Source organism: Pan troglodytes, chromosome 19, assembly GCF_028858775.2.
Source record: "Pan troglodytes isolate AG18354 chromosome 19, NHGRI_mPanTro3-v2.0_pri, whole genome shotgun sequence".
NCBI lineage: Eukaryota > Metazoa > Chordata > Mammalia > Primates > Hominidae > Pan > Pan troglodytes.
In genome coordinates this window covers 73070561-73084238 of record NC_072417.2, presented here as the reverse complement: position 1 = coordinate 73084238, position 13678 = coordinate 73070561, and the positions used below count along the sequence as shown (strand labels likewise).

The following is a 13678-nucleotide window of genomic DNA, read 5'->3' as shown; positions in this document are numbered from 1 at the left end:
TGGTCTCTACCTCCTGAGCTCAAGTGACCCGCCCGCCTCGGCCTCCCAAAATACTGGGATTACAGGTGTGAGCCACTGCGCCCGACCTAAACTTCGTTTTCTTAATAACCTTTTAATTTTAGAACAGTTTTAGATTAATATAATTATTTTGAGGGCAGTAGGGTCCTCTATACCCCACGCAAGACAGGTTTTTCAACTCTAACTTCTACTTCCACCCCACGCAGACTCTCCGCACCTCTCACCTCTCATCTCGGGTTCTGGCAAGGCCTGATCCTCACAGCCCAAATTCACGATTGTGAGGAAAGGTCAGCTCAGACCAAACGTCACCGCCCAGACAGACACAACTAGGTCAGGCGTCAAGCTCGAGGACATCCGAGCCCGGAAACCCTAACACTCCTCCAGGGGTAGGTTCTCCAAGCCTGAACATTTTTAACCTCAAAACGCCCAGGATCTCGGAGGCGTGTGGTGGATGCCACATAAATACATAACACATAACAACGACTTATTATTTAGCGCCAGGCCTGCAGGCCGTTCTCAGGCGCAGCTCGCTTGTTCTCGCTGCCAAAACACCCCGGCAGCCGTGGGCTCTCCACTCGGCGCGGTGCGGGGGCGGGGCTAGGAGGTGGAGCCGGGGCAGGGCGCGCGCGCGCGTGAGAACGTCCGGGGAGCGCGCGCGCCGCCGCCGTTGCCGCCGGGCTGAGAGAAGAGCTTGCGGGGTTTGCGGTTGATGGCCCCGACTGAAGGGCTGGAGGCGGTGTATGCCGCTGTTCTCGCTGTCGCTCCCGACACCTCCGTCCGCTTCTGGTCATGAGAGGTTAGGCCTGGGGGAAGCGGGCAGAGGAGGAGGCGGCGAGGGGCCGCGGCGCAGGGGGCTCTGGGGAGAATAGGCACTCGAGGCTCGGACGTGGGTGGAGAACTCTGCCCTCGGAGATTCCGGAAGAGTTGTGTTGAATTTTCTTCCCTTTTTCTCCTCTTTCTTGTCTGTGCATGAAGGAAAGTGGGAGGGTTCTATGTTATTTATAGAAAAGACACTGAAAGCCTGCTGTCCAACGTCGCTCTTCAGTTTTGACGAAATAACACCCGTGGCGTCGGGGCCTCGGTGAAAGCCTTTAGTGAAAAGCACTGAAACCCAAACCGCCAGACACGGTGACTGCACCACTGTTCAGTCCTGGGAGTGAAATAGAATGACACAGAACATTCCCTGACGTTAACTCTAGCCTCCTCCTAGACAAACGGGAAAAGCACGGCAGTGTGGGATAGCCTCTGCGTTTTGTCAGCTGGGATTCCGACTCTGTTCTTCTGTTTCTAGGAGGTCCACACTGGATCATTTATTAGAGAGATCTTTCTCTGCTAGGGTCCTCTTTCCTCACACCCCTCCCTCAGTAATACACACACCACCGACGGTGGCATTTTATTGGGCGGACTGTGTAACTGCTTATTCAGACTAAAGAGTTACCTAGCAATTACGTGGTGACTCTCCAAAGTATCTATGCTTTAAATGTATTTAGGTAACATTCTTTTGCGCGGGGAGGTAATATTCTTGGTGGCACCATTAATTATTGGAAACTTTATGAGCTTTGGGAAAGCTGCTTGAGCAGAAAATCTAATTTGTAGGTCACCTAAGTGCAGTGTTTATTATTAGTTACCTATGATGATAATAAGACATTAAGATTTAATGTTGTTTTTTTTCCTAACATTTCCAACCATTAAAAAATACTGGCTCACTCTTCCTTATGAAACTTCTTTGATGTAGAATCTACATCAGAGATGAAACTGCACCATTTGGGAAAAGTAAATGTACCAGAGTATCCAGTGAGGACTGGTGCTCATTAACATCTGCTGGGTACCCATACTTCATGACTGTTTTGCGGATGCCTTCTGCCATTAGAGAACTGGAAGCATTTGCAGCTCAACTTTTTTTTTTTGGTGCAAATGTTCCCTAAAAGATCATTTGTGTAGGGCAGCAGAGCCTTGGCATTAAGGGAGAAGGGAGGAGTCCAGTGATAAATAACCTGAAAATTCATCTGTTGTGATTATTTGCTACTCCTTTAGTGAATAAAGGATACCCAGTGAGGAATATACTGCTGGTATTTAACTGCCTGTTTACTTAGAATATCTTTTATTTGATTTTTTAGGAGACAGAGGCCTGAAGCAAAGACATCTGGGTCAGAGAAAAAGTATTTAAGGGCCATGCAAGCCAATCGTAGCCAACTGCACAGTCCTCCAGGAACTGGAAGCAGTGAGGATGCCTCAACCCCTCAGTGTGTCCACACAAGATTGACAGGAGAGGGTTCTTGCCCTCATTCTGGAGATGTTCATATCCAGATAAACTCCATACCTAAAGAATGTGCAGAAAATGCAAGCTCCAGAAATATAAGGTCAGGTGTCCATAGCTGTGCCCATGGATGTGTACACAGTCGCTTACGGGGTCACTCCCACAGTGAAGCAAGGCTGACTGATGATACTGCCGCAGAATCTGGAGATCATGGTAGTAGCTCCTTCTCAGAATTCCGCTATCTCTTCAAGTGGCTGCAAAAAAGTCTTCCATATATTTTGATTCTGAGCGTCAAACTTGTTATGCAGCATATAACAGGTAGGACATAATAAAACATTGACTTGTTTTCATTCCTAAATTCAGTTAATTTTCTTTCATTATTGGTAATCTACTTAATGCATCCAGTTACTTATTTTCTGTGAGCTTTTATTATTGTATATGTTTATTTTTAATTTGTGTCATTGTTAGCTTATATAATCCTCTTTGATTTTTTTTTCTTTCAATTAACTGGAACTTATTTTCTAACAGGAATTTCTCTTGGAATTGGGCTGCTAACAACTTTTATGTATGCAAACAAAAGCATTGTAAATCAGGTTTTTCTAAGAGTAAGTATAACAAGCAACTAAAAAATTATTAACTGTTTCTCTCCATAGATTTTAGAGAAATAATTTTGAGAGAAATAGGAAATAACTTGAAAGAAATAGGAAGTAATAGGATATATTGTAACATCCATGTTATGTTAAATTTGTTATCTAAATCCTGGAATAAATTATCTCTCCTAATGCTGAATTCCTTCACCTTACCTTCTTTGTAAGAAAAAAAAATTGGTTACTGTTAAAGTAGTAAAAAGGATTAAAAGAGTTAGAACACGGTATCTGATCTGATTTGGCAAGTCGCTTCATGTTGTATCAGTTACTTTGACCATAGTAAGTAAGACCATCATCATGAAAAACTTTTAGTGGCTGGGCATGGTGGCTCACACCTGTAATCCCAGCACTTTGGGAGGCCGAGGCGGGCAGATCATGAGGTCAGGAGATTGAGACCATCCTGGCTAACACGGTGAAACCCTTTCTCTACTAAAAATACAAAAAATTAGCTAGGTGTGGTGGCATGTGCCTGTATTCCCAGCTACTCGGGAGGCTGAGGCAGGAGAATCACTTGAACCTGGGAGGTGGAGGTTGCAGTGAGCTGAGATCGCACCACTGCACTCCAGCGTGGGCTACAGAACGAGACTCCGTCTCAAAAAAAAAAAAAAAAAAAAAAGACCTGGGCCAGGCACAGGGGCTCACGCCTGTCATCCCAACACTCTGGGAGGCCCAGGCAGGCAGATCACCTGAGGTCAGAAGTTTGAGACCAGCCTGGCCAATGTGGTGAAACCCCATGTCTACTAAAAACACAAAAATTAGCTGGGCGTGGCGGCGCTTGCCTGTAGTCCCAGCTACTTGGGAGGCTGAGGCTGGAGAATTGCTTGAACCCGGGAGGCAGAGGTTGCAGTGAGCCAAGATTGTGCCACTGCACTCCAGCCTGGCGACAGAGTGAGACTCCATCTCAAAAAAAAAAAAAAAAGAGAGAGAGAGAAAATGAAACCCAAGGAATTTTTCCATAACATAAGTTACACGAGCCCGTCATATAAATCATTGGGAAAAAGAGGATGAGTTTCTAAAATTTCACCTTAAGGCAACTTTAAATGGCTATGTCTGTGTAAAGTATCATGCATTCTGACCTGGAAATTTATAGTTAAACCTATCAAACTAGAAAAATCTTAATGATTTAAAATTAGTAAAACTTCATTAAAACTTGACTTTAAAAGTGAGATTACAGGCAAGGCACAGTGGTTCATGCCTGTAATCTCAGCACTTTGGGAGGCTGAGATGGGCAGATTGCTTGAGCCCAGGAATTGAAGACGAGCCTGGGCAACATGGCAAAACCCCATCTCTACAAAAAATACAAAAAATTAGCTGGGCGTGGTGGCACGTGCCTGTAATCTCTGCTATCTGGGAGGCTGAGGTGGGAGGATTGCCTGACCCCAGGTGGTTGGGGCTGCAGTGAGTTGTGATCATGCCACTGCACTCCAGTCTGGGTGAAAGAGTGAGACCCAGTCTCAAAAAAGTAAAAAAAAAAAAAAAAAAAAGGGAGATTACAACTACTTGGGAGGCTGAGTTGGGAAGAATGCTTGAGCCTAGGAATTCTGAGCAATGTGTCGAGACCCCATATATTTAAAAAGTGAGATTAAAACATTAATTTATTAAATTCTTATAATCTGAGAATTTAAAAAATATAAACCTTGACAAGTGAGTCAAGGTTAAAATGCATTTTGAAATTTTCTTTTGTGGGTGGGTCCATTTTTTTTCTGAGATGGAGTTTTGCTCTGTCACCCAGGCTGGAGTGCAGTGGCGTGATCTTGGCTCACTGCAACCTCTGCCTCCTGGGTTCAAGTGATTCTCGTGCCTCAGCCTCCTGAGTAGCTGGGATTACAGGCACGTGCCACGGCGCCTGGCTAACTTTTGTACTTTTTTTAGTAGAGACAGGTTTCACCATGTTGGGCAGGCTGGTCACAAACTCCTGACCTCAAGCGATCCGCCGACCTTGGCCTCCCAAAGTGCTGGGATTACAAGTGTGAGCCACTGCCCCCGTCCTGGGTGGGTCCTTTATGTCAGCTTGTAGAAGACCTGGCTTCTTTTTTTTTTTTTAATTTAATTTAATTTAATTTAATTTTTTTTTTTTTTGAGAGAAGACTTGGCTTCTTTGAAACATAGGTAATGTTTTTTATACAGTGAAGAAACTTGTATTTTAAACATTTGTTTAATATAAGAGTTCTGTTTGGTCACTAAAGTTGTATAAAACGTAACTGTGATGATTATGTACAGTTTAACATATTCTATATTAAGATTTAGAAAAATATTCTAAGTTAATAGTCATTAAAGTAAAACAGTTTAATGATATTTAAAATTCTGGCAAAATCAAAGTAACATTATAAAATTGTTTATCTTTCAGGAAAGGTCCTCAAAGATTCAGTGTGCTTGGTTACTGGTATTCTTAGCAGGATCTTCTGTTCTTTTATATTACACCTTTCATTCTCAGTCACTTTATTACAGGTAATTAGAGGTCCAAATACACAATTACATTTTTAATGTAATCATATATTTCATAGCACTTTGTATCTTACTTCACATAGTACTTATTGTATTCAATTCAGTTCAGTTTTTAACTTTCTCCTTTCATAAGCGAGAGCTTTTTTTTTTTTGAGACGGAGTCTCACTCTCTCGCCCAGCCTGGAGTGCAGTGTCTTGATCTTGGCTCACTGCAACCTTTGCCTCTCAGGTTCAAGCAATTCTCCCGTCTAAGCCTCCTGAGTAGCTGGGATTACAGGCACATGCCACCACGCCTGGCAAATTTTTGTATTTTTAATAGAGATGGAGTTTCACCATGTTGGTCAGACCTCCTGACCTCGTGATCTGCCTGCCTCCACCTCCTAAAGTGCTGGGATTACAGGTGTGAGCCACTGCACCCAGCCTCATAAGTGAGAGCTTTAAGTGACTTACTCAGATTTTGTATCCCCAGTGCCTTGGCACATAGCAGATGCTCAATAAATATTTAATTTTTTGACACCTGAGTTTTTGTTTACATATTTTGTATTTTTAAAGTACCATTAGGTTGTTATTATTGGTCTTTGTTTCTGAAAGTAAGAACACTTACTAAATGACAGTAGCTGATAAGTCTCCATGTCAAATGGGAGTATTCTGAATTTTCAGCTTTTATTAGAATATTAGAAGACCTGGTTTCACTGGAGTTGGAGAGATGGGCAAATCTGGGATATAGTTTGGAGGTGGAGCCAGTATCCCTCAGATGGACTGGATTGGATAGGTGGGTGGAGAGAAGCAAGAATGACCTCTGGGTTTTTAGTCTAAGCAGCTGGCTGGATGGTGGTGTCATTTCATTGGGTTGAGGAAGGAACTGATTTTGAGGAGAAAAATCAATAATTTTGTTTTGAACATGTTAAGTTTGAGAGGCTAAGTAGAATTGATAAGAAAGTGGTTCCAAATATATGTCATGAACTCAGGGTAGAGGTTAAGGCAATAAATTTTGGTATCAGGAGCATATGGTTGATATTTAAAAACCACAGGACTGGACAAAACTAACCCAGGAAAGAGAGTGTAGATAGAGAGCCCAGTACTGGACATGACCACAATTAGAAGAGAAACAGCAAAGGAGACTAAGAAGAAACCAGCAGTGAAATATGAGAAATAGAAAAGTGTTGTGTTAAAAGTCTAGAAAGAAAATTATTCAGGGAGGGAAGATGGAAAAAGAGAGTGACCTTGAAATTTAGCCATACAGAGGGAGTTGATGATCTTGACAAGCAATTCATTGAAAGGAAGAGATGGAATCCTGATTGGAATTGGTTAAGAAAAACACAGCAGATGTCTGGTATTGATGAGTTTTTTTCATTTACAGGCTAGAAAGGTGTCAACTATGACAAACCGTGAAGACTTTTTCCTTATTCTATGAAGGGAAGATCTAAAATCCAAACAGGTTTAAAAAGTCTCTTTAAGCAAAATGATCCTCCATTCCATTATTGTGAACTCTGACATCCTGCCAAACTCATATTTTTTACATATCAAAATAAAATATTTGTAGCAAATTAAAACCCTTTATTAATACTTTATCTTTGTATGTTGCTCTGATAAATTTTGATGTTTTTCTTTTGGTAGCTTAATTTTTTTAAATCCTACTTTGGACCATTTGAGCTTCTGGGAAGTATTTTGGATTGTTGGAATTACAGACTTCATTCTGAAATTCTTTTTCATGGGCTTAAAATGCCTTATTTTATTGGTGCCTTCTTTCATCATGCCTTTTAAATCTAAGGTAAGAAACTCACTTATGCTTTATTGGAGTGATGTTATCGAATCACATTAATGCTATTTAGTCTTTGTTTAAATGAATCCTCCTTTTGCAGTTTTTCAGTTTGCTAACTAGCTCAATTATCTGTATTATTTCAGCTTAGCAACCATTTATTCAGGCACTTGAACCTGATTATTAACCTATTTGGATAAAATCAGAATTATATTTGCTTCAGAATAATTTTAAAATCAGTCCCCACATCATATGTGGGAAACTATTTAGATGTGTACTTCTGTTCTCCAGGGCATTATCAATTGACAGTTGACTATATACAATTATTCAGTGGTTTCCCATATGCACTAAAAACTTTTAAATTCTTATAATCAGCAAAAACATACTCACATAGGTTTTACTTGCAGTATACATAAAACATTCTCATTGTATCTTTTTTTTTGGTTTGGTTTTGTTTTGAGATTGTCTCTCGCTCTGTTGCCCAGGCTGGAGTGCAGTGGTGTGATCTTGGCTCACTGCAACCTCCGCCTCCTGGTTTCAGGCAGTTCTCCTGCCTCAGCCTCCTGAGTAGCTGGGATTACAGGTGCCCACCACCACACCCAGTTAATTTTTGTATTTTTAGTAGAGACGGGGTTTCACCATGTTGGCCAGCTGGTCTCGAACTCCTGACCTCAGGTGATCTGCCCATCTCGACCTCCCAAAGTGCTGGGAGCCACTGCGTCCAACCTAGAAATTCTTTCAAAGCAGACCACTCAGTGACTGTAATATGTGAGAACCAGCTTGAGGTTCAGTCATAATCATTATGAAGATTAATTTTATAGTTATTTATATTATTGTATCATATACTCAGTGTTCTCAGTCTGATATTGTTTGTGCTATGTAGTTAAGTAGTTTGGGTAGCTCTATTTGTTTTCTTCTTATTTTTTAGGGTTACTGGTATATGCTTTTAGAAGAATTGTGTCAATACTACCGAACTTTTGTTCCCATACCAGTTTGGTTTCGCTACCTTATAAGCTATGGGGAGTTTGGTAACGTAACTAGATGGAGTCTTGGGATACTGCTGGCTTTACTCTACCTCATATTAAAAGTAGGTAACATTACAAATCTTGTCACTGCATGATTCACATTAATTATTACTGATACATACTACTGTTTTCCTCTTTTAACAGTTTTATAGTTTATCTTCATATCACTAGTTTGAAGTAATAGCAGGTTCTATATTTGTTTAGAAATGGAGAAATGGAAATAGACTATCTTAATCCAGCGGTCCTCAGGTTTCACTGGAGGGAAGGGGAGTAGACCTTCACATAGCGTGGATTATCTAAGTAGGGAAAACAAGTGGAATAGAACATACCCATCCTCAACAGTAACACTGTCATACACATAATTCTTAAACTAGTAGAGTATCTTGTCCTGTTCTCTCCATGCCTGCGCCCCTCAACCTAATAATCACTTTATGAAACTTTGAAATCTAAATGTTAAAAACAGGTGAATCAGATAAAATTGCTTTGACTTTGACATAGTTGTATTTGTCTTGATCAAATTGTTACTCTAGGTGTTTAAATGTACTTCAGCTTGCTGAGATGGCTCAAATCTATAAATTGAATAAAATACTCAGCACAAAATGATTAGATGTGACATATAATGAACATTAAGTTAATATGAGGATTTGATGTTATGGGATTTCAGCTTTGGTTTTTGGGTTTAGCAAATAGGACTGTTTGAATTAATAAATGATCTCTTATTTCTCTTTTCAGCTTTTGGAATTTTTTGGGCATCTGAGAACTTTCAGACAGGTTTTACGAATATTTTTTACACAACCAGTAAGTACTTTTTATCAGTTAAGAAAAACACCTTCACCTTTCTTCACTGCAAAAATATTTTTAGTTCGGCAGTTTTACAAGAATGGATTTCATAAATAGATGATCCTTTTCTTTTACTTTGATTATTTTCTAGTACTTTGGCACTTGGGGCTATAATAATTTAGGAGTTTTATCTCTGTGATCAGATTCTTGAATCACACATTGACAACCACCTGCTAATTGTTGCAGTGCTTATATATTTGAACTTGTCTCTTGCCTCTTCAATCCACTGGACATTTTTAAGGCTTGTAAACCCTTAACAATCTTATGAAATTTTGTTCCTCTTTTTTAATCCACAAATGGGGGCTTTGTTTGTTCCTATTAACTCCTTATTCACCTGTGAAAATCCTTCCACTGTAATTTATTGTTTAGAAAGCTCACTGCCAAAAATCATGTCTCTTGCAGTTTTCTTACTGGAGCAAATTTCCCCATTGCTCAATTATATGTGCATAAATACATTCATGGCATGAAATTTAACAATTAATTGAGTCTCTGGTGTCATTTATAACATTATTGTGTGATTCTATTGATGTTGCAAATTGCAGTGAAAGGATGTCATAGAGAACCCTAATTTACTACTTAGTAGCCTGAAAGGTTCCTAGTACCTATGTGTGGTCAGCAGACTTCAGGGTTTGATTCTCAATTTTGCAGTCATTTCATCAGGGCCCAAGGAGACTGACTTAAAAGAATGCCAACCGAATAATATACCGTAAAAATAAAAAAAGAATTATGTCTACAAAGTAAACGAGACTAACTGGCCAGGGCCTTTTCCCTAAGATAGAGTTAGCAATGTAGAAACAAACTTTGCTACATCCTATGCAAGCTTCTTTCTCTAGACAAGACATAATAAAATTCAGAGTTCAGCTTTGTCCAAGTCAGTTCAACTGATGATTATGTGAGCATCAACCATTTTACTATAATTGGTCTTGTAAGATTTGTGCCGAAATACTCTCAAGAAAATACCCTGATATTCTTTCTCTGAGACAAACTACAGAGAGGATATCAGTCATCAATACTTGGATTTGTTCAAGTCTCCTTTACCAGGGAAATGGCAGTTACTATCTGGAGAGGGAGTCTCCAAGATGCCAGATGAGTAATGTTTTAAAAGCTTGTCAGCATAATTATCTGCAAATGTACTTTGCTAAATGACACCTTACTGAAGGGAAATTGACACCAAGATCATCTAACAGTATCCTGACTTGTTTCTGAAATCTTTATTACCAGTTTCAAAAAACCTCAATTTTTAATATCTTTATCCTTTGAGTTTTACTTTGATTTTGATGTTGTTAGCCTGAGACGTTTTAGTACAAGAAGTTTAGATAACTTCAGCTATGTTAAGTCATGCTTTACCCTCATGACCGTGACTGACTTGGGTGTTCTTACATCTCTTTAGTTACCTCTTCCCCATCATTTCTACAGAAAGCAGGTTTCATTTGTAACATTTTGATTTCTCCAAATTTCACTGAGGGTTATTGACATCACATCTAGTTAATGACTAAGTTCTGAATCTGGTGAGGAAGTTAAAATCTTAGAGACGAGAAACTTGTTATTAGGACATTAGAAGAGAAGAAAATTCAAATAATTGCATTTTTGTTCAGTTAGTTTTGACAGTAGTTATTTTACCAAAGCGACATTTACAGTTGCAGTTTCTCCGTAAAACTTTTTTATGTTTAGCACTAAATGCTTTTTATAATTTGGAATAATTTTTAGACCTAGTGGCAGAAAATTCTTCAGTGGTCCCTAAGTCTTCTTCATATTGCACTCACTTGGAGACCTTTCAAATAATAGATTACTGGGTCACATCCCAATATGTCTGGTCCTAGTGAATTGATATTGTGTGGAACAGAGAAATCTATTTTTAAAGCAAGCTTTCCACATGAGTTACATTCAACCAGCCAACCTCTGGCTGGATTGACTTTATGAACCGCTGCTGCAGGTAATAAGCTCAATTTGGCAGTCCTGGGTCAAATAATACATGGCTATAGATTTTATAATAGTTACATTTCAGATTGCTTAGTCTCTTAAGCCAGTTATGTTGAATTTGAAGCACTATCATCCTTTGTAAAGCTAGTAGATCTAACAATCTTTCAAAATCCTATTATGTATTATTTAATGATTTCATTTTGGTGCACTCAAGAGGTGGTTCTGTATATGGCTCAGCTTTGAGATGTTTGTATCCTTTGGGAAGTTTTTCAAATGCCTGGTTCCAGGGAGATTTGAGAAGTACAGCATTACTTATGTAATTTGAGGAACAGGAAAGAAAGAAATTTGAAGATGAACAGAACTTACTATCTTCATAGAGTTATGGAGTGGCTGCCAGCAAGAGACAGTGTTCAGATGTGGATGATATTTGTTCAATATGTCAAGCTGAATTTCAGAAGCCAATTCTTCTCATCTGTCAGGTAATTACATTTTTAAATTTAAAAACCTAAATACAACAGTTCTCTGTGACTTGCAAAAGTCAAATTTATGTTTGCTGTAAGGCAAAAAAAAAAAAAAAAATCTAGTGTTTAGTGGAAGGTAGCATTCAGGGTACATACTAGTGGATTGGCTAAGTTTTGTCCCTTATGTTCTGATAATTTTTATGCAGAGGAGCGTATGAAGGGGAAAAAATAATTCAACTGGCAGATTGAATACCAAAGTGATTAAAAAACAGGCTATTTTATAATTGGATACTAGCCATGTAGAACAATACTGACATTTGTTACTGGATTGTGGCCCTTTCCTATACTTTATGGCAGTTACTAGTAACTCAACGACTTTAAGCAGTTATCATACTTAATCTTGAAGGTGTCACCTAAGGATAGCTTTTATGGTTAAATGGATGGTACAGCCAGAACACTAGTGGCTCTACCAATCATACTGCTCTTTGCCTTCTTGAATGTCTCATACGTTCTCCATTTTCACAATTGTAAAATGAGGGGATTAGTGCTCTTCAAAATCCCTTTCAGGCTGGACACAGTGGCTCACGCCTGTAATCCCAGAACTTTGGGAGGCCGAGGTGGGTGGATCACCTGAGGTCAGGAGTTCAAGACCAGCCTGACCAACATGGTGAAACCCTGTCTCTACTAAAAATAAAAAAACTAGCTGGGCATGGTGGTGGTGGTCACCTGTAATCCCGGCAACCTGGGAGGCTGAGGCAGGAGAATCACTTGAACCAGTGGGGGGCGGAGGTTGCAGTGAGCCGAGATGGTGCCATTGCACTCCGGCCTGGGTGACAGAGCAAGACTTCAGTCTCCATCTCAAAAAAAAAAAAAAAAGAGAATCCCTTTCATTCCCTACAATGTGATGGATTTAAAATGATTATCAAATATCAAATCTAATTCTTAATTCCATTACAGCATATATTTTGTGAAGAGTGCATGACCTTATGGTTTAACAGAGAGAAAACATGTCCACTCTGCAGAACTGTGATTTCAGACCATATAAACAAATGGAAGGATGGAGCCACTTCATCACACCTTCAAATATATTAAGTTGTATAAACTATCAAGGCCACAAAATACTAATGTCACTTGGTCATAATGACTACTGATAAGGCATCAGAATGGATTTTCAGGGCTACCAGAAAAATGTTTCCAGATGGTTTTAGAATGTAGGACTTATGGTCCAATTCACCAAAAGATTAAATGAAAGAACCCTGTGTTTTAAAATATATATAATGTTCAACCTAATGTATATGCAACATTTATTCTATTCTAATTATTTGACAGGTAACTGCAGTGTTAAATTGTAAATGTGTTTTCTTTATGTTACCAAAACAGCAATTTGAAATTAGAACTAGTGGTTTTAGAGAACTCAGGTATTCTTTCCTGACATTGTTTTCAGAATAAAGAATATTTTTCATAATATTTTAAGATACATACTATCTAAAAGTAGAATTTTGTTCAGCATTGACTTTTATAATTCCCATCCTAAAAATTCTTAATATTTTCATAAAATTTGTATTTTTAAATGAAAATTCTAAATGTTGTATTTTATCAGTAACATTTTCTAAGTGAAGATTAATTTACTGAGGATGATACATTATAGTATTGTATTATTCTCTGTAGTAAGATTAGTAATAAGTGAAAATAAATGATTTAAATTCATTTTGTCTCTGGACGTCATGAATTCTTCCTGCCATCAGCTTTAATGTTCATGATCATGCTTTTTGTATAGTACCATGGAGTATCTCGAAGTAACTATTAAAATAATTCATGTGGATTATAAACAGCTGGCTTACTTGATGATTTGAATAGTATAGAAAACAAGACAAATGGCCAGGCATGGTGGCTCACACCTGTAATCCCAGCACTTCGGGAGGCAGAGGCAGGAGGACTGCTTGAACCCAGGAGTTCAAGACCAGCCTGGGCAACATCCCATCTCTATTTAAAAGAAAAAAGTTTCAAGACAGATGCCCTAAAATCTTATAAAAAATTGCTCTTATAATTAGTCTTCTCCATAAAAGTTTTGGAATTTTATGCTTGAATCACCATCAATTGGAAGATTAAAGCTTGCACTGAGAGGTGGTCATGAGGTTTTGATAGTGTGGTTTGTTCGCCTCTAGGTATTTGTGCAGGGTGCTAGAAAAGAGAATGAAGCACTTTCTCCCCTTGTTACCTCTAAGGAGGAATCTGAAATCTAAAACATGTCTGAAGGGCTGCTAGTGCTTATATCCAAGTTTAGAGTACATCTATCAGTTTGTAGT

At 39.0% G+C, this 13678-nt stretch overlaps 1 protein-coding gene across 4 annotated transcripts; it reads left to right on the top strand.

Annotated features, from left to right (window-relative positions):
- The first annotated feature begins 325 nt into the window (after nucleotides 1-325).
- RNFT1 (ring finger protein, transmembrane 1) lies at nucleotides 326-13079 on the top strand. Of its 4 annotated transcripts, none has more exons than XM_024350099.3 (9): nucleotides 326-404; nucleotides 2136-2593; nucleotides 2804-2880; nucleotides 5270-5370; nucleotides 6985-7138; nucleotides 8055-8213; nucleotides 8884-8949; nucleotides 11289-11390; nucleotides 12330-13079. In XM_024350099.3, the coding sequence occupies exons 2-9, from the start codon at nucleotides 2191-2193 to the stop codon at nucleotides 12462-12464; spliced, it is 1197 nt and encodes a 398-aa protein (XP_024205867.1). In that variant the 5' UTR covers nucleotides 326-404; nucleotides 2136-2190; the 3' UTR covers nucleotides 12465-13079. The 4 variants fall into 4 exon arrangements, 3 of the variants coding, with proteins under 3 accessions (XP_024205867.1, XP_009431229.2, NP_001267233.1); XM_009432954.4 differs by having other exon boundaries at nucleotides 366-814; XR_010152719.1 differs by lacking the exon at nucleotides 326-404 and adding an exon at nucleotides 636-814 and having other exon boundaries at nucleotides 11126-11390.
- The last annotated feature ends 599 nt before the right edge of the window (nucleotides 13080-13678 follow it).